General features: G+C 41.8%; 1 protein-coding gene across 1 annotated transcript in view; it reads left to right on the top strand.

The window, feature by feature from the left end:
• The window catches only part of myt1lb (myelin transcription factor 1-like, b), a 153,769-nt gene that overhangs the window by 81,621 nt on the left and 44,556 nt on the right, over nt 1-27,592 (top strand). The window contains exon 9 of the mRNA XM_034675869.1: nt 25,806-26,275. Within this exon, the coding sequence (XP_034531760.1) occupies nt 25,806-26,275 (470 nt within the window). The remainder of the gene's footprint in view (nt 1-25,805; nt 26,276-27,592) is intronic.

Here is a 27,592-nt window from a genome sequence, read left to right as displayed (position 1 = left end):
TCACCTGCAGTCTGTCTGCGGATGGACACACCTTTGCTCTGTTTTTCAGTAACACACTCACATGCACATTTGATCTTTTCTCTCCATCTTCGGTCATGGCACTCTGTGACCACCCTATTTCTTGGCTGTTAGACATTTATTTAATGTCTCTGCTGCACTCACAACCATTTTACCCCCCCAAAAAAGCATCATAGCTCTGCCTCAGTTTTCAGGTAACTTGATCTACCTTTGCCTGTAAACCCCTCTTTTTCAGCCCTGCTCAGAACAGGCTGTTTCCTGTGTCTGTGCCTTTAAATGAGAATGAGCTCTCTGACCACGCCCCCTCCGGAAGTGGATGTAGCTATGTGGCTATGCTAGCTAGCGCTAGCACTTTTCCATGAAAAATAAAAATCACCCACTAGATCTTCAAATCTGCAGGCGTGGGGAGTAAAACCGAACTTTGTGTTTATTAAGACAGCCTACAACTAGCATGCCTCCCTCCTAAGCTCCTTGTTAGCACACATGTGTGCAGGGAATGAAAAATGGAGGAGGGGTTGAGTTGTATTTTATACAGTCTATGGGCTCTGACTTCCGTTACAGACCGGAAGTCGTTGTGACGTATGAAAAACACTGAAAACTGAAACGGCTCGTTTCAGCACACATTTACAGAAAGGTGGAGAAATCAGAACAGGGGCAGAATGGATTTTTTTCATTTTCAGGGGGTTTGTAGACATGCCAGGGACACATATTTCAGGTAGAGAACCATTAAAAAGTCGATTTTGCATGATGTCACCTTTAATGTTGCATTCATCATGATTTTAGGATTGATTTTAAGATTATTTTATTGACTTTTAAAGCACAACACGGACTCGCCCCTCTTTATACCTCTGTGCTTTTATCCCCCTACAAAACTAAACGCAGTCTGAGGTCCTGTGGCAGTTCTCTGTTAGCTGTTCCAAGGACACGACTGAAAACTAAAGGGGACAGGTCTTTTTCAGTCAGAGCTCCTTCACTCTGGAACAGCCTGCCAGAGGAGATCAGACTTGCAGAGTCAGTTTGATGTCATTACTCAAGACACATTTTTACAGGAAAGCTTTTATTGTGTGATTTAATTTAATTTTAGCTCTGATTTTAAGGGTCTGTTTTATAAGTTTGTATGTTTTTAAGTTTTTATTTCATTTTATTTGTATCAATTCTTTTTGTTTTTATTGCCCACTGTGAAGCACTTTGTTACCTTTATTGAAAAGTGCTATAAAAATTCTTCTTCTTCTTCTTCTTCTTCTTCTTCTTCTTCTTCTTCTTCTTCTTCTTCTTCTTCTTCTTCTTCTTCTTCTTCTTCTTCTTCTTCTTCTTCTTCTTCTTCTTCTTCTTCTTCTTCTTCTTCTTCTTCTTCTTCTTCTTCTTCTTCTTCTTCTTCTTCTTCTTCTTCTTCTTCTTCTTCTTCTTCTTCTTCTTCTTCTTCTTCTTCTTCTTCTTCTTCTTCATAAATGATGCATGCATTAAATGTAGTTTGGTTTGTCAGGTGCATGCAAAACTTCTGAAAGATTTTTAGGACACTTTTATTTATTTATTTATTTGTTTATTTATTTATTTGTGCATGATAATCACATTTTGCTGCAAAACTGGCATTTTTTTTCTTATCTGAGAAAAAATATTGAAAAGAGAAGAAACAGTTCTTATTGTTTGGAGTTATAATTTGATGTTGGATTGAAAGAAATCTTAATTTATTTAATAACAGTACTCGTCATATTTAAAAGTGTCTAAAATTGAGAACAATATTTTTTTGTCACGGCAACATTGTGATTATATTATTGACAGTCCCAACATGTCAGAGACTCCAGCAGTCAGTCAGGGATGGATATGATGGTGTGAAGAGTTTTCTTTGTTTGACTGTTTTTATATTTAAATTTAATTTATACTCACACAAACATGATTTAGGAATGAGGGCAGATTTAGAGAAAAGCGGTAAAGAGGTAAAACGAGACAAAAGGTGAGTTCAGGACTCGGTTCTTCACACCAATGATAGCCTCTCTAATCCGCCTGGCCTCGCCTCTGAACACACATTGCTCTCTGTGCAGGACCGAGAGGGCGTTCAATTCCAGCCACGCAGGGCAGACTTAATAATTACTCTCACTTTGAACGCAATTTCCTGTCTGTGGGAAGTGATTGACAGATTGTCTCCATGGTGTCAGGGGTACCGGCCACGCCCCTCCTGACTAAGGCAGAAATTAAAGAACAGCAGGGGCTAAATTACACCTTAGCAAAGACCTCTGGCAAGAGGACAGGAAGGGGAGAATGATGAATGAGAGAAGGATCAGAACAGAAAGGTAGAGGGTGAGTCGCGTGGGAGCACGGAGATGATTGGAGGGAAGGCTCTGAAATACATTTTTACCACACACACACACGGATGCTGGAAGACACACAAACACAGAGGTAATGGGTCTGCAGTACTATTGGAGTGCAAAGGGAGAGACACTTAAATGCCATCTCTAGAGTTGGGATGCTATTTACTCCCTCACACACACACACACACACACACACACATCACCGCTCTCTCTACTATGTCATGCTCTCAAAGCACTCAGACTGATATGAGAGCAGCAAGCAACCAGCAGAGTGGCACAATGAGTCTCAGGGTATCTGCATTGGAAGAGCTCAACAACAGCAGGATGTGGAGCGGAGGAGTGACAGACGAGTTTGTTCAAATCGAAAAAGGGGGAGAAAACGAACTGACGGACGACATCGGCTCAGAGCCGTCTGTAGAAACCGGCCTCTTATCTGTCCTGAGTCAACAAAAGTACACGTCTGGAAATATCATTTGTTTTGTTGCTCTGACAGGATGGATTGCTTTCCTGCAGTGGTGAAAGGCGACGCAGGAGGCATCTCATGTCACCTGAAGTGCGGTGATGCTGCTGTCATCACAGCTCTATTGACAACAAGTGCGATACAGAGGCTACAAGAAGCAAAGCGATGTACAGTTTCCAAATATGATATCATTTGTATCACTGCCGTAGAGCTCCACTCATCATTTTTTCAGGCCTCAGTCATACTCATATATTTGATCTCTTTCTTCGTACATAGGTAAATAGATCAACCAATGTGAACAGATCTGTACGCAGATCCTCATGTGCACATAGATCTGCAAATATAGAGCAGGATTTGTAAATGTGATCAGTTATTAATGACTGAAAAGGGGATTTTGTTCCATGCAAATCTCTTTCACTGATGTCTGTTTACTGCACTAACTACTATAAAAGGTAGATAAGATATTCATTGGAAATAAGATGCTAACTTATATTTCAAGAAACTTAAACACTTACATTTAGCTCGCTACATTTGCAGTTATTTTTCACCCATTACAAGATAAGATATTAATGTATTGATCCCTGGGGGGAAATTCAGTTGTTGAAGCAACTCACACCAAGATTATTATAGTTTTGCATTTTTCATTGGTTTTTATATTTTATTTCGTTTTGACTTTTTGTTTTCAATATCAGTTTAGTTTTTATTAGTGTCAGTATTAGTTTAGTCTTTTTTACTATCTGCACTCATCAGGTCAATGCAGTTAATTTCAAGTAGGATGATTTATTTTATTTTATTGAAACAAATATCCTTGATAAGGTTTCAGTTTTTGCAGTGTGGTCTCCTGGTTTTGGACAGGAGTGGATCATTTTGCACCTTGTAAAAACTTGAAGTAATATGCCACTCGATTCTAGGCTTGGTTGTTAATATAGATCATGCCACACTGTTTCTCCTGCACTGTTGTGTTTGCAATCATGCAGCATAATGAGACATGGCCCTTAAGTTTTCCCTGAGTCTACTTGAGAGCTTCTTCTTCTGATGATTCTAATCAGTCGTTTTTGGGGTTACCGTTACGAAAACTAAATAAATTGCATCACCGTTTTCATGCTGAGGGAGAAGACGCCATAACGGAAAATATGATTGGCAATAGCTTTAAATGCAACAAATTAAAAATATGAAGTCTTAGTTTGACACACTGTTGGTTTTGTTTCTGATGAGAAAAGTAGAATAGAATAGCAGCAGAATTATCAGTTGCATCTTCCCTCAACATCAAAATATTCTGCCTGTTTTATGAATCTGCTCTGGTTTAGTGTCATGGTGTTTTATTTTCATGAAAGTGAAATAAAGCCAAACTGATTGTCCTGAATTTGATTCATCAGGTGTTTTATCACCGTCCTGTCAGATATTGGCGAGCACATGACGAGAGAAACAATATTTTAGCCTCATTTAAAGTCGACAGTCATTCATTCCTGAATATGAATATCTCTGCAGCGAAGGGCGTTTGCAGCTGCTGGTGCCAAACCACTTGTGGCTGTTGTCTGATGCTCCTCTCGGTGTTTGCTGCTAAGACAGATGGCGTACTGTAGGTTTACCTCTATCTGAGCAGAGTGCTGGCAGCCCGGCTTCAAGGGGTCCTCGACCGGAGCCGAGCCTCAGAACAGGCTCTTCACCTGGAGAGAGAGAGAGGCAAAGGCCAACACACCGACACACACACATTCACACTCGCATTCACACCCACACAGGCTTCTCTCAATGTGCACTGACACAAATGCGGGCATACAAGCCACACACACACACACACACATCTCCTCAGCCCTCACACACACACAACCTACTTCACATGTAGAGCAGCATTCCCAGCTGAGTGCCTCTCTCCAACCTGGCAATTTGAGCGGAAGAGAATCCAGCTAAAGTACACAGGGCGACATGCTGATTTCACAACAGGGGGGTTGAATGGCAGAACGGCCTCACTACAGCCCTCGTTACTGATCCGGCAAGATCCAACTCATCTATTTCAACAGCTCTCCATCATTCATGTGTGTGTGTGCAGTATGTGTGTGCATTTACATACTGGCTGGTTTGCAGAAGTCCTAGTTTTTTTTCAACATTCTTGGAGCTGGTCTCTTGTTGTAAATCCTGTTTGTTTAATTTAGGACAGACTTACAGAAGAGCTGGTGGGGAAATGATCTCAATACGGGCTTGTGATCAAAGGTATGTGTGTATTGGACTTTATTTACTTAATATGGACAGATCTTACGTCATTAAAACCATTCTGAGGAACAGCTGTCTCTGTTTATTTTCCTCACCTGTTAGAGTTTGAGTGTTTTAAACTCAAACTTAAAGGGGGATGAAGAATTTTGTCATCCTACATTCAATCGTTTAAAACAAGCTGACCCAAAGTTAGCAGCATGCAGGTGATAGAGACCATTCAGAAACACAGATATTAATGTATGTATTTAGTGTTTGTAGCAGCTTTATTTAAAGAGTTTGTTTGATTTGGAGAGTAGGAGATCTCTGCAGAAAACCAGACTCTCTAAGCAAAGCTTGGAAACTATAAACACCTAAGGAAACGCGGGTAATGTGTAAGACCTTTTCATGTTGCCAGCTCAAGCTCAACAAACGATATCTCAAGACGCTTTTACAAACAGAGCAGGTCCAGACCACTCTATGTCAAATTATGAACAGAGACCAAACACCAAGACAGGATAAGACTCAGTCTTACCCCACCTTAATCCACCATGAGCATTGCACCTCGCAGTATTTAGCTAGTTACAGTGGCGTGGAAAAACTTCCTTTAACAGGCAGAAACCTCGAGCAGAACCAGACTCATGTTAGTGATGAGATGAGTAGTAGAAGCTGTTGCCGCTTGAGTCCACAAACCTACGAGACAAGGGAGCTCAGGGACTCCAGAAAGGTCTATGGTTAGTAACTTTAATGGGACAAGTAGAGTAAAAGTAAGTCATGAGGGGGTTGGGGGGAAGGGGGTGAGATAGAATCCCAGTGTGTCAGTGCGCCAGTTCCCCCGGCAGTCTAAGCCTATAGCAGCATAACTAAGATCTAGTCCAAGCCTGAGCCAGCTCTAACTATAAGTAACATCTCACCTCCTGTGTGAATGGTACGGAGATGAGATAGATGGACAAAGTCATCCAAGCACTGTGCCGGCATCAGAGGTAGAAGCAGGCAGAACAGCATGTGTGTGTGCATGTTGCAAGAACTGTCCTTAAAGAGCCGTGCAGCTTCATTCAATGTTTGATGAGTATGCTTTGAGAAAGAGGATTGTACACTGAAGGAATCTTAACTTTAATACCAGCAGGATTTGACCTCCTGTTTTCTGACATACATTGCAAAGACACTCATTCTTAACTTGTGCAGCATTTTAATGATCTTCCCTTTAAAGGAATAAAGCCATAAGACAACTGAAGCACATGTTCAACCTCTGATGCCTAACTCATGAAAGAGTACATATACAGAGATACTACTCATACAGGGAAACATTCTTTACCTGCTCACTACCTGACAGTGATGTTTTGGGTGACATTTAGTTTCTAGGTTGCACAAGATGTGTCTATAAATGAATCATGAGTAAATCTGTGAGGTGTGAATAATAGATGGGTGGAGAGGTAAAAAACAAAGGAGTGCTGTTATTATTTGTTAATAAGACACTCTGGAGCATCACTAACTAGATCTCATTACCACAATACATGCAGGCATGTATACGCGCACACACATGCACGTCCTCCCACCTACATGCACACACACACCTTGAATGCACACACACACCTACATGCCAAACACATGCAGAAGACTCTAATCCTGCATGACTATTTTTACCTGTGAAGCCTGTCGTTGCCTAGCACTCTGTAATTACATCCCACACTCCCACCAACCAGTGATTAGAAGCAATGATGGATGGGTTAACACTGTCACCCAAAGATGCCTCGCTGCAAAGCTAATTAAGCGGCTATACATGTGTCATATGGCTGATACATGTGATAGCCCTCTCAGCCTCTTGCCATAACCGTGGAACAAGTGTGATAAAGGTGGACGACGTGTCTCCTGTTAATCAACAGATAAGAGATGATGAAGTTTCTCTGCTGTTGATTAATAGATCTTTGTGCGCTCTGTGAGGTCTTAAATATAGATCGAGGGGAGGGGTTGGGTTCCATAGGTGGTATTTTAGTTTGATTTTCCACGGCACACTGCAAAAAATGGAATATGAGTAAAACAAGATGTTTTAAATTGAAACAATATAAGATTATTTTTGACTAACGCGTCTTTCCCAGGAAGTTTATATCTTGAATATTTCACAGTTTTGAAAAACATTATCAATCATCACAGGTTGACTCACGAAACAATACAATACTATACGATGTGATATGATACTAACCAATGCAATATTGTATTATTATATTTGACACTTCTTTTTTAATCATGTGGCCATGTCACAATGGTACGTTCCGATCCTGTATAATACGAAATGGTACTGTATCAAACCAGGGGTGCAGCCGGCTTGGCTGGTGGTGAGCCTTTCAGCAGAGGGTCTGCCCCCTGGTGGCTGGCTGCAGTATAGGTCAAAAAATCCGTCCCCCATTCATTTGAATGGGGGAGCAGTCAAACTTAAAAAAATAAACACATGTCGTACGAATGTTTCTCACATCCGTATGCTGTGGTGATATGTAATTATTATTTGACTGTTTTGTGTTCAAGGCCTCTTTTTCCTGAAAAGTTTCTTTTTCGTTAGTTGTTAGAGTTTAAAAAACGGGGTTTTACTTCCGGGTTTCCTTTGATTCACAGCCGCCTTAGAGGGAAACTTCAAAGGACACACAGCGTCTTGTGATGCTACGCTGTAGGGCAGAGCTCGTTACAGTGGCTTCACAGGCTCTGGCTGCACAATGGCTGCGCCCAGGAGTGGGATTTTTTGGCTTCAGAACCGTACAACTGGAAGAGGCGGAGCAACACTGTCCATTTTTATTTACAGTCTATGTATCAAACCATATGATACAATACAGTATGATACAGAACGATACGATACGGTATGATACAGAGCGATACAATACGATACGGTATGATACAGAACGATACAATACGATACGGTATGATACAGAACGATATGATACAGAATGATATGATACGATACAATACAATGGGATACATAACGATACAATGCGATACGATATGTTACAATACATTATGACATGGTACAGAACAATACGGTACAGAACGATACAATACAATACGATATGGTACAATACAGAAAGATACAATACGATACAGAACGATACGATACTGTACAGACCGATATATGATACGGTACAGAATGATACAGTACGATACGGTAAAATACCATACGGTATGGTACAGAACGATGCGTTATTTATTAGTTTAAAGGCCCTTAAATTTTATGATTTAGTGGAACACAAAACAGCTCAGGTAATGTATAAAGCAAAACATGGTTTACTTCCTAACTGTGATCAAATGTTGTTTGAAATCAGAGAAAGCAGGTATGAATTAAGAGGAACAGGTATTTAAAAAACAAAACAAAGACAAGGACAAATCTAAAACAGAGGTGTGTATCGGTTAGAGGGGTAAACTTTTGGAACAGCTGTGATGAGGAATTAAAAATGTGTAACTCCCTTTGTGTATTAAAAAAAATGCTTAAAAACAAACAGATAAATAAATATATGGATGAATTATAAACTTTAATTTAAATTAGGTTTCATAAGATTTCTGAACTGCCGCTTGTTGAGATTGAAATGTTTTGGGATTTGTTTTTTTTGTTTGTAAGTTTGTTTCCGAATGAAACGTTTGAAGAGTGCTTTGTTATAAAAAAACATAATTACTGCACAATGTTGCCTGTAAGGTATAAGTCATGTTAAAGGGTAGGCAGGATAAGCTTTGGCTTCAGCCTACACCTTTTTTGGTCAGCATGGAATTGGCCAAAATATATGTGGATGTGTATGCATGTTTATATGTTTATATGTATGCATGTGTATGTGTATGTATGCATGTACATGTGTATGTATGCATGTACAGATAGATATGTGTGTGTATGTATATGCTGGACTCTCTATTTTTTTTTTTTGATGAATCCCTCAGTGATTGTTTTGTTTTTTGCTTTTATTTGTCATTTTTACATGGCTCCTATGTTGTGGAGGGCAGAACAAAATAAACCTAATCAATCAATCAATCAAATACAGTACGGGGCAGTATGATAAGGTAAGGTACAATACAATATGAAACAGTACCATACAGTGCATTGCGATAGGATGCGATGCCTGATGTTTGACTCCCAAAAAGATATTGTCAATATAGCAATACTGCAATAAACAATTTATTACAAAAATAATCATTAAATTAAAAGTATTGATTTTTGATATCTAACAACTAAAATCTCTGTTAAAAGACAAAGTGCTGGATTAATGTCTGGATTCTCTGAGATGAAACAATTAACATGTTTCTAATATTCTTCAAAGAAACTTCTGCCATTTGAGTTCATTTCAATCATTCTGTAACCCAGCAGAAATAGATGCAATGTATTTTTCATTCTTGCTTCATCTTGTTTTTTTAAAGCAACTAGCTCATCCTTTAACTCACTTTTTTACTTTCTTCATCCAGTTAACTGTTGTTACCATTTCCGTCATTCATGTCATCAGCAGCATTGCATTGAGTCATGCAGCAGAGATTCCTTGAGTCAAATTAGCAGGAAAATCTATTTTGAGCGCTGAATTTTTCAATTAAACTATCAATATTTGAGTCCCATCGTATTGATTATTGCATCTGAACAGTCAGAATGATGATATATTGCTGTATTAGTATTTTCTCCCACCCTTACTTTTTGCAGATATTCAGTTTCTAGTGCTGATTAGTTTCAGAATCCAAACTGTAAAAAGTCTGAATTTACTATGTGAAGCTTCCATTCTTCACATATTAGGAACAGATGGAAATTGTGGCTTTAATGCTTTTGTAATCAACAGAATAGCCCTCATGTTTTTGTGTCTTATCTGTGAAACATAATAAGCTCTGTTGTGCAGTTTCGTTCCATCCACAGTCAGGACTGTTTCTGATGACTTGTAAAACTTTGGCATAGATTGTGTTTGCTTAAGATTCATTTCTTTTTCAAGCAAGCCAACCTTGTTTCTGGTACGCACACATTAAGCCAGCGTTCCTTATTTTAGGCACAATGTGTTAATTCTCCCTGTGAATTCCAGGGTGTGTAGCCTTCATTCAACACAGTTGCTATAATACTGGATGCCAGTCTTAAGCACATTTTTCTCCATTCAGAGAAAAAGAAAGTCTTACAGTTGATTTGAATGAAGGAAAAACACCTTTTTAAAGACGTGTGTGGGTTCTTCAACGCTACATATTTTTAGCTGTTTTAAATTCTTGACAAGTAAAATTTCCTTCTTCTGTTTGCATTTTTTTCACTTTCTTTTCTTTACTTTTTCTCCATTTTTGAAGTGACTGTAAGTCCTTTCTTAAAGATGAAAAACAGGTGCGTATTTTCTTTTTGCAGTAAAATAATCTTTAACATGAACGTCTAAATATCATTAGATATTGCCACAGTGAGGCAGCTTGTAAGAAAACTCAAGACCGACCTTTTCAGTCTTGCTTTTAACTGAGTTTTATTCTTATAACAGTTTTATTTCACCTTACTTTATTTATTTATTTATTTATTCATTTATCATCTAGTTCACTTTTTAATAATTTATTTTTATTTTGTTTATTTATTGTAAATATAGCATCTTATTTTCTTCTAATGATTTAATATTTTAGTGTTTTATTATCTTAGAAATGTATTTTAGTTTAATTTCCTGTGTTGAGTTTTAACATCTTATTTTACCTCCAGTGTTTCCTCATTAAGACATCATGAGAGCGTTTCCTCAGTTTTTTCAGTAACTTCTTTTTCATTTTTAATTAATTAATTTTATTTTCATTGTTATTATTATTAGTGTTGCTTATATTGTGTTCTTAACCTTAGGATTGTGTGTTGGTTTGGGAGTCGGGTTGGGATTAGAATGGTGGGTCTTTTTATTTTTATTTTTAAATATATCTTTCTTTTTTATTTATTCTATTTTAAGTTGTTTTTATGTACAGCACTTTGTGTTACAATGTCATTGTATGAAAAGCGCTTCATAAATTAAGTCTGATTGATTGCTATTGTTGAAGTAATTGATCTAAATACTATAATATATTTTTAGGATCCTCCCCTAAATGATGGTCAGAGACATTCCACGTCTCACTCTGATCTTTGTGGAAGTTTCCTCTCCACACGAGGGAAAACACCTTGATGGATTTTCTGTCATGTGTGGATAAAAGTTGCTCAGACTTTGTGTCTCTGCTTCGACAAAGTGTGGTGTTATTTGGATCAGGAGAAGGGGTGTGTGTGTCTGCTTATACATGCAGAGTGTGTGTATACAGTGTGTGTGTGTGTTTGTGTGCAGACAAGGATGTTGCGTCTATGATTGCCACGGCTGCAGCTGGGGCTGTGGGCTGAGTAATTGCCTGTCTTGGTAGAGAGATCGTGGTAGCGAGCTAAAAAGTCAAGTGCTCTCTTCCTGCTGTACACCTCATTTGGATTCAGCATAGCTAGCTAGCAAGCTAACGCCAGCCTTGGGCCTGTATTATTCATAGCTTGACAGATAGCTCTCACTAAAAGCATTGGAAGTGGGCCAGGTGGTGATGGAGCGACAGGGGGAGGCGGCACTGCTGCTCCTCGCTCTCTGCCTGGCAGGAGGAGAGGATGTAGGACATAAGTGAAGGAGAGGAAACTGGAGATAGAAGGAAGGTTTTAACAGAAGCAGGGAAATGTCTGATTGGGAAAGGAATGGGAGTAAGAATATAGAGATAAAGAAACGGAAGAGGTCAAGAGGGGGCAGAGGGTGAAGAAAGAAATCAGAATATGAAGTTAAAGAACAGTGTGCTACCAGACGTAAAAGCACGGCTTACATTTGAACAGAGATAGCCACATTAGGATGAAAAACGGAGAGAAGGCAGCAGCAGAAAGGAAGAGCAAGCGAGTGAAACCATTTCAAATAGAGGAGAGGAGAAAGAGGCCTGGATAAAGAAGAAAAACAGGCAGCCATCCACCCCCGCCAAGCTCAGCAACCCCTCTGCCTCCATGTGCAGAACCAGATAAGGTCGCATTAATCAAAATCTGCCACTTCCCCTTCCAAAAAAACACCGTCTATGCCATCAACCCCCCTCTGTGAAGTATCTGTCACTGAAACGGAAATTTCCATATTTAATGGGGAAAGCTTCATATCACAGAAAAGGCAGTGTGGGCTGAGGGTGAAAGAACGGAGCCGGTAGGTTCTGTCAGCTCTGTCATTAGCTGAAACAGTGCAGCCTGCATGCCGAGCCTCCAGGTTCTGACTCCATTGTTATCAAGCAAACAATATGATGAGATCGGTCCTTGTCTCGTGGAACTACACACACTCCTGTAGTAATGCTTTATTGTAATGTTTCTATACCAGGTATTTAATACAGTCCCTTTCATGGGGAGTTGATTCTTCTGTTCTCCTACAGCACAAAAACTTTAAACACAACATTTAAGGCCTGGACCCTTCAAGCAAATCACGTGTTTAATCAGATAGAATAAATAGTTTGTCAACAGAGTCTGAGGAGAGCTTTGAGGATAGTGGATTAACAGTTTTTCTAGTTCCCAAAAATGTATTGTACTCTTAAATGTATGGACTGTATTTTAAACTGGATGCTGTATGAGCTCTGTTGCTTGGAGGCCAAAAGATGTAGAGCTCCCTCTGCTGACTGGCTGCAGAATACGTCATAAACCTGCCTCTGTAATGTTAACAGAGGGAGAAGAGGCCAAACTGTGAAATGAAAATACACATCAAATATGCTTTCTGTCATCATAGTTTAGTTTAGAGCGGATGTAACATCATGATCGACAGCTCGGTTGACAAATGCATGCTCCTTCAGCATCCTGTACCAAATGAAGCCTGATTTATACTTCTGCATTGAATCTACGGTGTAGCCTACACCGGAGGTCCGCGTAGCTCCCGTACCTGTGCAGAGGCCTACGCTCGTAGCTGACGTGCACCTCCTCCAAAATGTAACTATGCAGATCACAAGCCCCGTGATTGGTCAGCTCGGCGGCGTTGTATTTCCGCATTTACAGCACTTCCAGGATCCCCTACTCATCTGCCGAGTATTTCATCTCCTCCTCTCTATTCTTCATGTAATCATGTCTGCATGATAAACAGCGACATATACCAGCTGTAGATTAACATAACACGCTCTGAATCTCTGTGGAAAACAGAGATCGTAGCGGGGCAGGAAGCAGGCGACCGGCTATCAGAGAGACCAGACTGCCCTCAAGCATTCCGGCGGAGAATTGCAACACGACATGGACACATCGACGCACAAGTATGTGGTGCTCATGTGCGCGTCAGCCCCTGCTGTGTAGGGCGACTCAGAAGTATAAATCAGGAGGAAAGGTAGCGTACAGTAACACAATAATCTGTTCAGCAGGTTTGCATCCAGGGTGTGACATAAGTCCCGTGTGACGTGATCCATTGTACATACAGGGAAGGATATAATGACTAACTTAGCAGGGATCCTCTCTTAACGTTACCAGAAACTCAAAATACCAATCTGAGCCTGAAGCAAACCAAGCTCACCAAGAGGACGTATCATAAAACTTTGATGAAAAGCCTAGTCTTTTATTTGTTTCAGTCTATAAATTCACCCTGCCTTTATATGGGGCAGGCTTGTATTAGAAACAGACTTTAAGTATATAAATATACTTTTTAAATTCTGAGCAAAACTCTTGCAAAGCAAATAAATATTGTTGATTTAAACCAGCGAGAGTTTTTACCTGCATGCAAAACCAGTTAGAGAGTCTAGTCCTGCCAACCTCACAGTTCCTCCTCTCAGTGCTGCCATGGTAGATAATCAGTTAATCTACACCAGGCCAGTAAAGGAACCCTGCTTTTAATCAGGACCTGCTTTTATTTGGAGTTTTACGGTATTGTCGAGTAAATTTGCCCTCAAGAACTTTGTTGCAGCCCTCACAGCCTGTCATGTTTGAATGAAGCATCCACTGAAACAATTCCAGGAGTCTTTTACTCTGTATTCATTTAAACAACAAAATACATCAAATAAAGACCTGAGTGTTAAAAACACACTTCAGAAGCCTTTCAAAGTCGGGGCTGCTAAATTTACAGTGACATGCTCATGTGACTCCTCATCCTGCTTTCCTCTCTGATGCCATTTGTTTATTTTTCCCTTTGTAATATTCCCCTTATTGCCTCCTGTGCATATTATGACAAGACTGCAGACTACCTTTCCAACATCAGCTGGCGTCAGATAAACAGGTGGTGTTTACGCTTTTTTTCTTCCCCTCTTTTCCTCTTCATTTTTTTTTATAACTGCCTCCCCGAGGAAAGACATCAAAGGGAATAACAGATCATGTGCGGTGAGTGCGGAGCGTGCCAGGGGGACGCTGGCATGAAGCAGGGGGGGTTGACGTGGGGGGGTTGGTGAGCGGGATGTGCAGCTGCTTAGGGCCGGCTGCGGGCTGGGCACATCCTGACCTCTAACCCCCCTGAACCCCCACAAGCCCTCCACAATCCTAGTCCCCCCCCCTCCACCCCTTGGCCAGCCCTCCCATCAGAGCAGCTGCCAACTAAATTACATCAATGTCAGAAAGCGTCCTCCTCTGCTGGGGAGACGGAGCCTGGTGAACATGACGCAGAGCGGGAATCACAGTGTAACACGGGCACTCTGGTCCACATGCAGGATAAGAGTTAAAGCTGGGGACATTATAGATTGTATTCATGTCAACAAATCTCATGAAAAGACTGTAATGGTTTATTTCTACTTCAAGAAAATCCCCTAAAAGTGCCACTAGCTCAAAATATTGACATTTTATTAATACAAGTCACTCAGCAATGCATCAGCACTTGCTTGCAAGAATTAAGTAAGATAATAAATTGAATATTCAATTGAATTTCTTTGCATCTTGGAGGTTTTGGACCATTGACAACAGCGTGAAAATGTCATCTTGGACTTGAACTTTCATTTGTGTTGAATTTTGCGACCCCTGTGGACAAATCGGCACCTTGTACGTCTTTGCTGGTCCTCTTTTTGCATTCCCTCTGAAGTTTGTTTTAACAGTTAAACGTATCCCTCAGTGTGAATATTTCCTGTGCAAAAAATGTATAAAAAGGCACTTTCAGCAGCACCTTCTCTGAACCTGTTGGCTGCAGTTACATGATTTAAAATTAACTATGTAGGAATAGTCCATTTTCAACAGTTGGGTTTAATTCGAGGCATCAGTTTTAACTTCAGTCTGTTTCATAAGCAGTTAAAAGTTCCCACAGGAGCTTTAAGCGGGTTGTCGAGCTTTATCTTTATTTCTCTCTCATTTTTCGTGCAGTTCTTCTTGCAACTTGGAGCAACAAAGGTAGCCTCGACTCAGAAAGTATCCAACCAGAAAGCAACCTTTGGTGAGAGCTAAATTTGAGTTTTGGTTAATGGAAGAGGCGTGATATCGATACCTCAGCTCCACCTTCCAGTTCGATGCTGCACAGATTTAGCCTCCTGTATATGTCACCAGCACAAATATGTCACTGTTAGTCGGTGCAAGATGTTGGCTTCTTCTTTTTTATTGAATCAGAGAAGATGGAGGCTTGTCTTGGACAGGCAGACAGGTTGGTAAGGGATCCAGTCACTTCACTTGGTCACAATGAAATGATTGGATGGATTTATAATGGGCTTGTAGTAACCATGCACACTGGATTCTCTTGTTTTATTGTCGGAGGCTTGAATCTTATAACTGCTGTCAGGATTTAAGATAATCTCAATGATTGTGACTAAACTGCTTTTTCAAAAATCAAGTAGCTTGGATGAAATCAACAGAAAGTTAATGATGAAAATATTTGTTTGTTGAAGCTCAAGTTGGGGACATATTTCAGCCTTATAAGTGGTTCTCAGCTTGGATCAAAACTTCATTATTCAATAAAAGAGGCAAATACTAAAAGAAGGAGGAAAGTCTGTTCACATCAGTTTTCTCGATCGGCTCCTCCAAATGAACAAACAGCTTCCGCTGAGGCTTACACAGAAATATGGACAAGCTGAAGTCAGGAAATCCTTTTCCAAAATGGCTGCTGGGCTAGCAGCTAACTAGCTGGCCCGTGTGTGTGTGTGTGTGTGTGTGTGTGTGTGTGTGTGTGTGTGTGTGTGTGTATGTGTGTGTGTGTGTGTGTGTGTGTGTGTGTGTGTGTGTGCCTCGGAGTTGGGGTGATTGATTGAAGTCATTACGCTGGTGGAGAGACTCCTTACCTGGCTAATCCAGGAGTGATTTAGCTGCAGGATGACAGATAGCTGCATTTACACCCCCAGAATCTGCTGCCAGATGAGCTTCACTGCTCAGGACCTCCTCTACCAAATTATGCAGGATGGCTTGTAGGATACACATATCAATATTCTGCCAGATCCATCTCAGACCTCGGCCTCAGACTGAAAATAAGAAGTCTCAAAACACGCATTCTTAATGCTGATAGAGGAAATTCAATCAGATAGATGAGAAGAGAGAAGGGCGGCAGCTAATGATGATCTTCAGAAACAGTTCAACCTCAGATTATTGATCTAAGGGATGTGTGCGCTTAGTTAACTAAACATTCAAATGTCCACACCCTCACTAGTAAGCACCAGAGTTACTAGTTGGTTCAATAAATTATTATTTTTTTTATTACGATATGCACATAATGCTGGTCAGATATTTTGTATTGCAGCCGTCCACCACTAGTCGGTGCTGTAGCTTCTGCCATAATGCAATAATGCTCCACTATCCAAACATTAACAAACACAGATTACAGACGACATCTCTCAAGGCCAGTCTTGCCAACTTAGTGACTTTGTCTCTATATTTAGAGAGTTTCAGACCTCTCTAGTGACTCTTTTTGAAATAAGCGACTAGCGACAAATCTGCAACTTTTTCTGGTGTTAACAGAGACTTTTGGAGACTGACGTGAAAGCATGTATCCTTCTTACTGTTCTCAACGAGCAGTGGATGCTGCTGTGAGTCCCTTCTAGCTGCATTCAGAGCAGGAGGCGTTCATCCCTCAGCATCCAGACAGCAAATGTATCAAGCATGTACGAAGACACCGCTGGCTGATCCCGCTGACTGTCTCTGTTTGGTCCATTTAGAGAGTTAATGTAGATTGTATACAATAAACATCTTGAAAATGTTCTGATTGAAAATTTAAATGTTTTACTTTGATTTGTTGTAGGCTCCTAAGTGTAGTTCTAAACATATTTAGGTTTTTTTTTTTAACCTTTTTTTGTCTCTCCCTCAATGTTACACGTCTCTCCTGCAGCATCCATTACAATTCAAGTATGCAAATTAGGCGATGATGTCATTTAGCGACTTCTAGCGACTTTTAGGACAGCCAATAACTACTTTCCTCACTGAAGAGTTGGCAACATTGCGTAAGGCAGCCTTAACTAAAATCTGTCACTTGCTCCTCCCTCATTTGTCTCCACTTCCACCTTTTCACTTAAATATCGCCCCCATAATAAACTACAGTGACCATTACAATGCAAAACGCAAGGCCTGAAAAAAGCGTCTTTGGATCAAACTAGCGTCTGATTGATTTTCTGCCTGAAGATGACTAATCATCATAAGCCACACCCCAAGACTTCCATTACAGTGACTATCAAGCTTTGGATGTCCTCCACGCTTCCCTTTATCACAGAATCTTCAGCAGACAGTTCTGGCATCTCATCCGGTGCTGCTGCAGCGATGAGAAATATACCATCCCATCTGCCCTGAACTGTCTTCTACCATCTCTATTCCCACACGCTCCTCAGAACCACAGCACATCCTCCTTGATGAGGACAGAATCAGTGGAGCATATTGAGGAGGAGTTTCCAAGCATGTAGCCGGCACAAAGGGACAAAGGGAGCTAAACGGGAGCAGCTGAGGCCACGGACGGGCTCAGGCAGCGGGGATCAAATGTAGGAAGATGCTGCTAATTGCAAGCCAAAGTACAAGCTCATCAGTTACGTCGAAGCTGACGGGCTTAGTGCGAGTATTTGGGTTAAGTTGATACCGGCCTTATTAGCTACAGACTAGCAGCAATAGAGCTTATTGAAGCGGTGAGCTGAGCCACGTCTCCTTTGTACCGGTGCTTCTTAAATGCTCGCTGTCTGAAACATGCAAACCAGAACAACAAGACTGTCAGGAAACACTAAACATATGATGTTAACGCTTTGTTGGAATACACAAACAAACAAGCTAACATTACTCATCAGTGTTGGTTTCATTATTTAGACTTAAGTCCAAGAGGACATCCAGCGCACGAACATCGCACGCTGAACGTTTCACTGTCACTGAGGATTATTCTGACACCACAACTTTGAAGTGGTATTTCGCAAGTTTAAGGACAAACTCTTATTCCGCTGTGTGTGTTAATGTGTGTTAATGTGTGTGTGTGTGTGTGTGGGAGAGAGCCATAGCGGCTGATATGCGAGCTGGAGCCTGAGACGCCAGAAAACGCCCCAAATTGCAGCGTCTGCCATGCGCTGAGCCTCCTGCACCAAGACACTGTCTTTTGTTCTCCCCCTGCAAGCAGGAGAAGCCTGACAGCTCTGAAATGATCCTCTCTCTCACACACACACACACACACACACACACACACACACACACACACACACACACACACAGAGACACACACACACACACACACACACACACACAGACACACACACACACACACACACCAATCTCACACACACACACACACATGAACACCATGCACACATTCTTTTTCTTCCCTTGTCAACTATTCTTCCATATATCCTCCAGTTTTGTGTGCACCCAAAAGGGGAACATATGCACAAAAACATGCATTCTCCTGTCTGTCTCGCCTCCTATAGCCTTTATTATTCCTCCCTGCTGTCTGTCTTTCTCTCTCTCTCTTTCCCTCACTGGCTGACTGTGAGGATGGCGAATCCCTCATGGATTTCTGGAGGGTATCACCATGGAGACGGGGCTCTGCCACACGTGTCTATAGATCCTCCTGCTGGATAGGGGGCACAGCCAGAGGTGGTGCATTCCCTCCATCTCTGCTGAGAGAGAGGGAGAGAGACAACAAAGAGAGAGGGTGGAGGTAGAGATAGAGGAAAAATGAGGGGATGGAAGGTGAGAAGAGTAAGTGTTGGAAATACAGAGAGGGATTCACTCCATGATATATGTGGAGGAGGTGGATGGATGCATGGAGAAGGAGCAGATGAGGTTATGACGGGTGAGGAGAAAATGTATGAGGTGAGAGGAGGGGATGACGAGAAAGAGGAGGCAGAGGAAGAGGAAGAGGCAGCCCATCTCTGTGTCAGGGAGACAAATAGCGTTTGATGCTAATGACTGGCTAAAGCTTTTGCCCCTGCTGAGAACAGCCGCTAATATGACTGCTAATAAAGGCGCCGTGGAACGCTGTCGCATTCCAGCAGTCGCTCAACTGTCGCCCAAAATTAAGCAAACAGGAGCTCTCCTCCTCCTCCTGCAGCTCCTCACATTAAAGCTCCAAACACAGGGCTCTCTCTGCAGCGTCTGCGGGAGGTTTTCTCTGCGTTAAAGGGCCACTTGTTCACACTGTAAAATAATTTGTTCCATCGTATAATGCCGAGGATGCCCACTCCATAAAATATGAAGTGGTCTTTCTGTGATCTGAAGCTCTTTTCTTCTTTGATTGCTGCGTCTCGTACCACACTCTCCTCTTAGGGGAATTTTGTGAATCTGCCAGGGGGACAAAACTAGGGAAACTTAGAAGGGAACGTCAACCTCTTTCTTCCCTTCTGCACAACGTCTGCAGAATTTATTTTCTATTTTGATGTAAATGCCACCAAATTATTTCTGGAATTCTAATTGCCAAGCACAGCGAGTGGGATGCACCGCACCGCGATGACGAACGTTGCAGCCAAGGTCACACAGCGACAGAGCCAGGCGACGTGGGATGGAGGAGCCGTGGAAGCTTCCTGCGGTTTAGTCATCCCGGGGCTCAGGAGCGATCGGGGGCAAACACACCTCTCACAGTGTCGCACCGACCTGACAACGCCTCTTAACACGAGCCTGATTAAAAGGCATTTACATAAGATGCTCTGCGGTAACAGAAGCTTCAAACAGAAGCCAGATTCTGTTCTGTAGGAGGAACTCTAAATTGAGTCAGGCTTTAAAGCGTGTTTTCCTGCAGCCTCTTTGTTTTCATACAATCCTGACCCACAATAACAAAGTGCACTTGACTCCTTTTAAAGACACAATGAAAAACAGACGACCCAGCATTCAGAGGTTTTTTTTTTTTGCTTTCCATTAGCTGATGCTGTGAAGCAATTATAGAAATTCAACAACTTGTTTAAAAATGGTTCAAGTCACGGTAACATTACAGGTGAATTGCAGCATTTTTGAACCTGTGCCTTATTTTGTCATGATCTGGGGAGTGTAATTGACTTAAAGGTTTACAAAGATGTAGACCTGCTACCATAGGTCACCTTATCTGGCATCTGTGAAGTTGTATGGAGCAGCTGCAACATGATAAGAGTAAACAAATGCTCCCAAAATAAAGTACGTCCACCTGAAGCACTTCTTTTTTCCACTCACATACTGTAAACCTGAACAGTACTTCTAACTCATATCCATTAAGGGTACAGCACTCAAAACCAACAATTAATTATTGAGTTATCTGAACGATTAATGTTGTTTTAATTATATGTGGATCAATTTTATTGAGTTTGTATCCATGTCCAAATAGCAACTTTTGAGTGTAAAGAAGGACTCTGCGTAAGACGTCATCAATGTCACCCCGTAAGTCTTCACACACTTGAAAAAACACAAAGGCTGTGCTTTCATAAAGCAGCAAGTAACGGGGAAAGACAACGCCAAACTGCTGTACCGGCAAATTTGAGTTGGGAAACTTGAAAATAAGAACAAGAAAGAAATCAATTGAGTAAACTGCGAGTAAGCTACTTAAAGCTACTGTGAGGAACTTTTGTTTTGTATTGATTCTGGCACCCCCTTGTGGACAAAGTGATACCTCTTATCTCTTGTCCTATACATGCAAAAGTAGTGTTTTCAACAAAAACCTCATCCTGTTGTCTTTTAACAGTCAACTTTATCAGGCAATGTGATAAGTTTCCGCGAGATGACCATCGTCTGGTCTGACACCTACCCTCTCAGGGCGGATTCAGGCATTAAAAATGAGAACAGAGAAGGTGTCAGTGTTGCTGCTGATGGTCTTGTTTGCTATTGAAGGTCATAAAGAGGCTGTCAGTCTGTTTCTCCGCCAGTTCAAAACTCCTCACAGAGCCTTTAAAAAAACTCTTATGTAATCAGTTACCACAGACATTTTGAGTCATTTCAACTTGTTCAGGTTTACAGTGCAGAGAGGATTCCTGCAGGGTCAGATCTTATTTGTTAAGGCTCTGTGACGTCTTTGAAGTAAAAGCTCCCACGATGCTACTCTATTTATTTTGTCATATTGTAGATCACAGGAGTTGCTGGTATACAGATGCCTAAAGTGATGAGGGTTATTTGCAGGACTTAAATGTTTTGCTAACAACATATCTGTGTAGCACGAAAGCACAACCAAACAAGCTTAGTGAAGGGGAGCAGGGGTAGACCAGCAACCCCTTCGCTCTTTGAGGTGAGGTTCCAGAATCAGAATCAGAAATACTTTATTTATCCAGGGGGGGAAATTCAGTCATTACAGTTGCTCTATGCACAATAAGTTACACAAATACAATAATAATCTATGTAGAAAATAAATGGTTGAAGTCCTCGGAGATCAGGAAGGGGCTCTCTGGTGGTCTGTCTGGAGTCTGGCTTTGGCAGCATTGAGAATGTTGGATGCTGTAGTCGGGTTGGCAGAGGGGTGATGTAAACAGCTACCAGAATGACATGTGAGATCTCCCTGCGCAGACAACATGGTCGGAGGCCCACAGCGCTCTCTGTGCTTATCCCGGTCTGCCCGGACAGTCTGGAAGCCGTCAATGGAGACGTTGTGGTCAGGAATATCCAGATGCAGCCATGTTTCCATGAAGCACACCATGCTACATACTTGAAACTCCGTCTGACTCCTGGCTAGTCCTGTTAACTAGTCCATCTTATTAGCCAGAGATCTCTCGTTGCCCATGATGACAGATGAGTCTCTAGTTTTAAAAAAGCAACATTTGTCTTCATTAAAAAGTCTAACTTGAGCCTCTCATTGGTTCAAACAAGCAGTGGACGTCGTGTGATGACCACCAGGATTACGTAGCATGACTTGTTGCGGCTGCTAGCTTTAGGGGAACTACTGGATCGCATTCTCACAGTACGAACCTTCGAGCCAATTACTTGTCACTTTAAAATAGCGCCCAGATTCAAAATCAGAGGAATCCCCCTCAACGTTTGTCCGCCGGTGATTAACGCAGCTCGTTCTTTAACAACAAAAAGTACCTGAAGACGGCTCATCGTGGAGAGGCAGGAGTGGAAGATGGTGGAGTGGAAGGCTTGTGTCTTTCTGCCATTCCCACATCACGTCTCCCTCCCTCCCCCCTCACTTCCTCCCACTCACCTATCCTCCTCCTGCCAGCCCGCCTGCCTTGGCAGCAGCTAACCTGCTGGGACCGGCGCTTGATTTATTTGGAGAGGTCCCTGGAACGTAGGGGCCAGGATGAGTGGCATTTTAATGTGCTTTTGAGATGTTTGGTCACAAGCGCTATTGATCACAGTGCCGCAGCGCACACCCCGCCCTCCCTGACTGTCCCACAGACCCTCATGCTGCCCAGGGGGAGAGGTCTGGCTGTCAGGCAGGGAATGAGTTTCCATGTGGGTTTAGATTAATGAAATGAGGGCCCTGTTTGCAGGGGGTGCAGGGGGTCAGACCATTAAGGGATCCCTGGGCTTGGTGAGATTGAGCCTGCCAGCTGACTGGACCCTGGCTGACTGATGGACGTCCAGGACTGAAGAGAGAGAGGGAGCTGGATGGATGGGGTATTGAACTGTGGGACTCAGTGACATGAACAACGGAGGATGAAAGAAGTAAAGTTGGCTTGGAAGAGAGCGATTCACCTGCAACTTCACTACCTCAGCACCAAAGAGCCTTTTCCGTACTTCGCCACAAACACTCTTTCTGATAGGTCACTATCACTAATGTGTTTTTTTGTTCAGTCTTTGAACTCATTGGCGAATGTTTGATGATGATGAAGTCTCTGGATTTCAGCCTGCAGCTGCTCAGGGCTTCCTCTTTATGTGCTGGACATTGTTCACAGTGTGACGGTGACTCCAGGCGAGAGCATAGATTCAGGTTTGACAGACGACACCTCTGACTGTTAGCTGCTATCACATTCAGATATTTGTTGCTGTTTGCTGAAGTCCTGTTTGATGATCGGGTTCTGGGTTTGCAGTTCTGCCAATGAGTTCTGCATCTTTTGTTTTTCTGCCTGTTCAAATAAATTTGGCTCTGCTACCCGGACTCCAACAGAAACTAGAACACTTTGAAAATCTTGTCCGGCGCTTTTATATTTTGCATTTAAATGCAGATATCTCTCCAGAGAGGTTTTCTGAATCATACAAACACACATGACTTCTCTCGTTTATAATTTAAACTGCACACTGGAGCTCTGAAAAGAAATGGTTGAAACGCAACACTTCAGTCTAAGTGTTATATGTAAATTAGGCGTGTGTGCATACCCCCAAAAATGTTTTTTTCCCAAATTTGCTGACGATGTTTGAAGCTGTTAGCTGCACAATGAGTCACATATATACATCATGGTTAAAATACTCCATACATCTGCAGGGCTCTCAAGTTTTGAACTCAGTTCAGAGTGAGATATGAGTATCCTCTCATTATCTGGTTGTATTTTGTTCCTTTACCTTAACAATGTTGACTGCCCTCTCTCTTACTCTCTCCCTAGCTCTCTTTGTTTTTGTGAAAAAGTAGTAATTTTGTTCAGTGAATATTCTCAGAATCAATTAATGAGATGACTTCCTGTACACATTTGATACGGGGCTCCCGCGACTTCCAATCTGCGTCTGTCAGTCTGCAATGCGCATCCTTTTCTTTGGAACGTAACGTTGCTGCATTGTTTTACCCGGATACAATGATGCTATTTTTTGATTGGCTGTTGGGTAGCTATATTTCTTTCTTTTTTTTGATTAGCTGGTGCGTGGCAAGCTCTTTCTGAACTCTACGGGAAACCCACTTGATTCCTACCTGTTCCACAGATTAAAGAAAAGTGGTGCAACTTAGTGGGCGTTGTCCTTGCAATTATTCTACATGAGAAACACAAAGTGTGGCATGTGGGCGTGTGAACAGGTTGAAATGCGTGTGCCTCACGCCCAGTGCGTGAGACTTGAGAGCCCTGCATCTGTGTTGCCCTTCAGCTCCCTCATTCACACAGATGTCAAAAGGTGGAACAAGATATGCCCACCGTCCTGGCGCCTGCTGACGTGACGAGGTGTTAAAAATGTGCATCATTCCCACACTGAGCAGGCTGTGTAAAAATGACTATTGACAAAGCAACATTTCTTTTAGTCGTTCACACCGCCCTGTGCCTTTCATTCACATCAGGTCTTACTCTAAGTAGCGCCGAGCCGGGGAAACATCCAGAGGTTGTAAAAATAGGAGCCAGGGATATTTCACAGCCGAGTGAACATGCCCAAAGCGTGTTTAGCTCTCTTACACTCCGGCGTGGACAGGGGGTTTATTTGATGGCCAAAACACTCAGCAGAACTCATCATAATTCTGACTGTGTGGGTGCTTTTGTTCAAATGTTCCAAATGCGTGCACACAGCCACACAAGAACACACACGCACAAACAGCAGCACACGCTGCATTGGGGGGCAGGTAGCTGCTCGGGGCTCCCAGAGGTTTGATGAGAGAAATGGATTAAACCCCCTGTGATCAATAGCCTGAGCGAATACACAGATTATCAGATTATCAGATTAGGATCTGTCCCCCTGCTGCCGAGGGGGAGCCGGAGAATACATTAAAATCGAGGTGCCGGGGCAAGATTCAATTAATCAGGCTACAGGTTGTCTTTTCCCCTCTTACAGTCAATTCCAGACAAGCCGATGTGTTTTGCTGCACTCGGTTCACGTCAGAACAAGGGCATATCAGTCTGGAACAAAGTGTTTGGGGAGCGCGCTCAGTGATTTACTTTGCCTGAAGAACAAATGGATGTTACCTGAATATAAATGAATGTGAAAATAAACTGTTTAATCTCCTGCTTTGTTTGCTACAGAGAGAGAGATTGTATCCCTTTGTTTTTGGATGAAATGGCACATTTTGTTAGGATTGCTCGGTAGCTGGTGATCCCGTTTTGAATTTTTGGTTAAGAGGAGTGCTTTAGGACTGACGCCGCGAGGTCAACAATCCAAATCATCTTTTTTGAAACGATCAGGGAGCATCTTTGTAAGATTCATACAAGACTCAAAATAACCCTGAGGTCTTTAATGCTGAGGTTTTATCAACAGATGAATTATACGAAGATGTGTCCTCCTCCATCAGCACTGAATACAGCAGTTGAACTTTTTATCCACACTGTTCTTTGACTGACATCAATCATTTAGACTTTATTTATAAAGCGCTTTTCACTCAATCACATTGTAACACAAAGTGCTGTACATAAAAACAACTTCAAATAGAAACATCCTCAAAAATTAAATAAATAAATGAATAAATAAATAAAACTGGTATAAGAATGAATGAATCTTAAGTTTGCTTTTAAAAATCAGACATCAGAATCTGGAGGCTGCTTGCCGAGCTGGTGCTAATGCTAACCTTCTGGCTGAGATGCTTGGTGCTTGGTTTGGCGCTGAGCTGCAGTTTTGCATGTTTTATAGTTCAGCCCATAACATTCAACCTCAGAAACCCAGCTTTACTTTGAGAAAGAGGCTTATATTTCAGTGTTTTCTTCTCACAGTAGTTTGTAAAACACAACACTTTCACACAGCGGCCTGACTGCTGATGGGCGTTTACTCACAGGTGAGGCTGAAGTCTAACGGCTGCCCTCTTATCTCTCCTCTGCAGTGTGTACGGCTGCCCTCTGGCCAAGAAGAGGAAGAGCCTGGACCGACAAACCCTCGAAACCTCGCCCAAGAGGAGCACCTACCTAGATGACATGAACAACTCCACCATGGAGGAGTGCTACGAGACGGACGGGACGGAGGAGATGGACGACAGGGAAGGGGAGGAGGAGGAAGGAGCGGTAGAAGAGGAGGAGGAAGAGGAGGGAGAAGTGGAGGAGGAAGAAGAAGAGGAGGTAGAAGGTTACATGGACTACAACGTAGAGCAAATGGAGCATGAAGAAGGGGAGGTGGAGAGAGGGGACGCCGGGGAGGAGGAGGAGGACGAGGAAGAAGAGGTAGAGGTGGAGCAAGAAGACGAGGACGAGGGTGATGAGGAGAGGGTGGAGGAGGCAGAGGAAGAGGAGGATGCTGTGGAGGAGGTGGACTATGAAGAGGGAGAGGATGAGGACGGAGATCAAAGTCATGGTCAAGGTGAGAGTCTTCTTTCGTTATGATACCTTACACGTTTCAAATTCAGTGATTCTTTATTGAAAGGGTTCACACGAAAATACAGGAAGTAGGATCTCTCTTCAAAAACACCTCTTTCTTGACGATCACAGGAGTTGCTTGTCTACCGCTGAACTCAATCTGGAAACCCTTATTTTGGGATTATTTTTAGATCTGAACAAACCAAGGTCACACAATGTCACAAACTCAGTGATTAAGTCTGCTGTGGACCTGCAGCTCCAGTGTTTTAGATGGTAACACATATTGTTGTCAGTGAAATTAGGAAAAACACGACACATGTGTCTGGTTTCACAGAAATGTTCTTGACTGTAAGGATCCTTTCCCTCGTCCGTACAGATTATATTGCAGGAACAACAGCCTGGTTTGCAAGCTGTTGATCTTTAAGACACTAAAATATGTAAAATAAAGAGAAGGGTGAAAATACATCAAATACCCTTCATCATAAGCTGCTGTGCTTGTTTTAAGTACACAACAAAAGAAGACAATTTGCTCTTTTTGTAGGTGTTGAGTTCGTATCTTGTCTCAGTTGCCAGTTAAAAGTTGTTTGGCAATTTGGCAAGGACATCACTGAACCAAAATAAGTTGGCAAACAAGACCAACTCTATGAAACGGCTAAATATTATTTTACTCTTAGAGAAATAATGTTTTATTTTTAGTGCTAAACTACGTTCAGCTATCTAAGTGAGTAGCATCAATCTTCTAATCTTATTCTACCCTAAAAAATCAAGTTAACATATTTCAAATTAATTATTATTGTTGTGAAGTAAGGTGCAGACATGATGTTCAAAAACTGAGGTGTTTTGCTTTGGCATTAGAACAAAAACAGGTTTCTTATTTGCATATTTGACTCACATATGTACTAGTTTTCACAGATTTACTGTGCTGATGTAAGTCTAAGCTAAAGGAGAGGAGTCTTTCTTACAGACAGTGAATGTTAAAATGACAGATTATAGATTTTTTTTTTTTTTTTTTTGATGAATAATCTTGTTTGTTAGCTAGAATCAGCATTCATCTTTTGGTGTAATTCTACTGCAACATTTGAACCTTCTGCACAGAAACATTGCCATAGTATAAATTCACCCAATAAACTAAATTATTATTTTTGCTTTATTTTAAACCACAACAAATTTCCATTACAAAGTAATTTCAAATAACCAAAATAATTAAACCTTTTTTATTTTTTTTTGGATATACCATATGAGAGAAACTCCAGCCCCTAGTGTACCACCCCCGACCCTCGACATGCCCAGGACCAGATTTGGCAGGTTTTTCTCCACCACC

This window comes from Notolabrus celidotus, chromosome 22 (assembly GCF_009762535.1).
Source record: "Notolabrus celidotus isolate fNotCel1 chromosome 22, fNotCel1.pri, whole genome shotgun sequence".
NCBI classification, from domain to species: Eukaryota; Metazoa; Chordata; class Actinopteri; order Labriformes; family Labridae; genus Notolabrus; species Notolabrus celidotus.
Note: the sequence above shows the minus strand (reverse complement) of the source record. Positions and strands in the feature narration are given on the sequence as shown.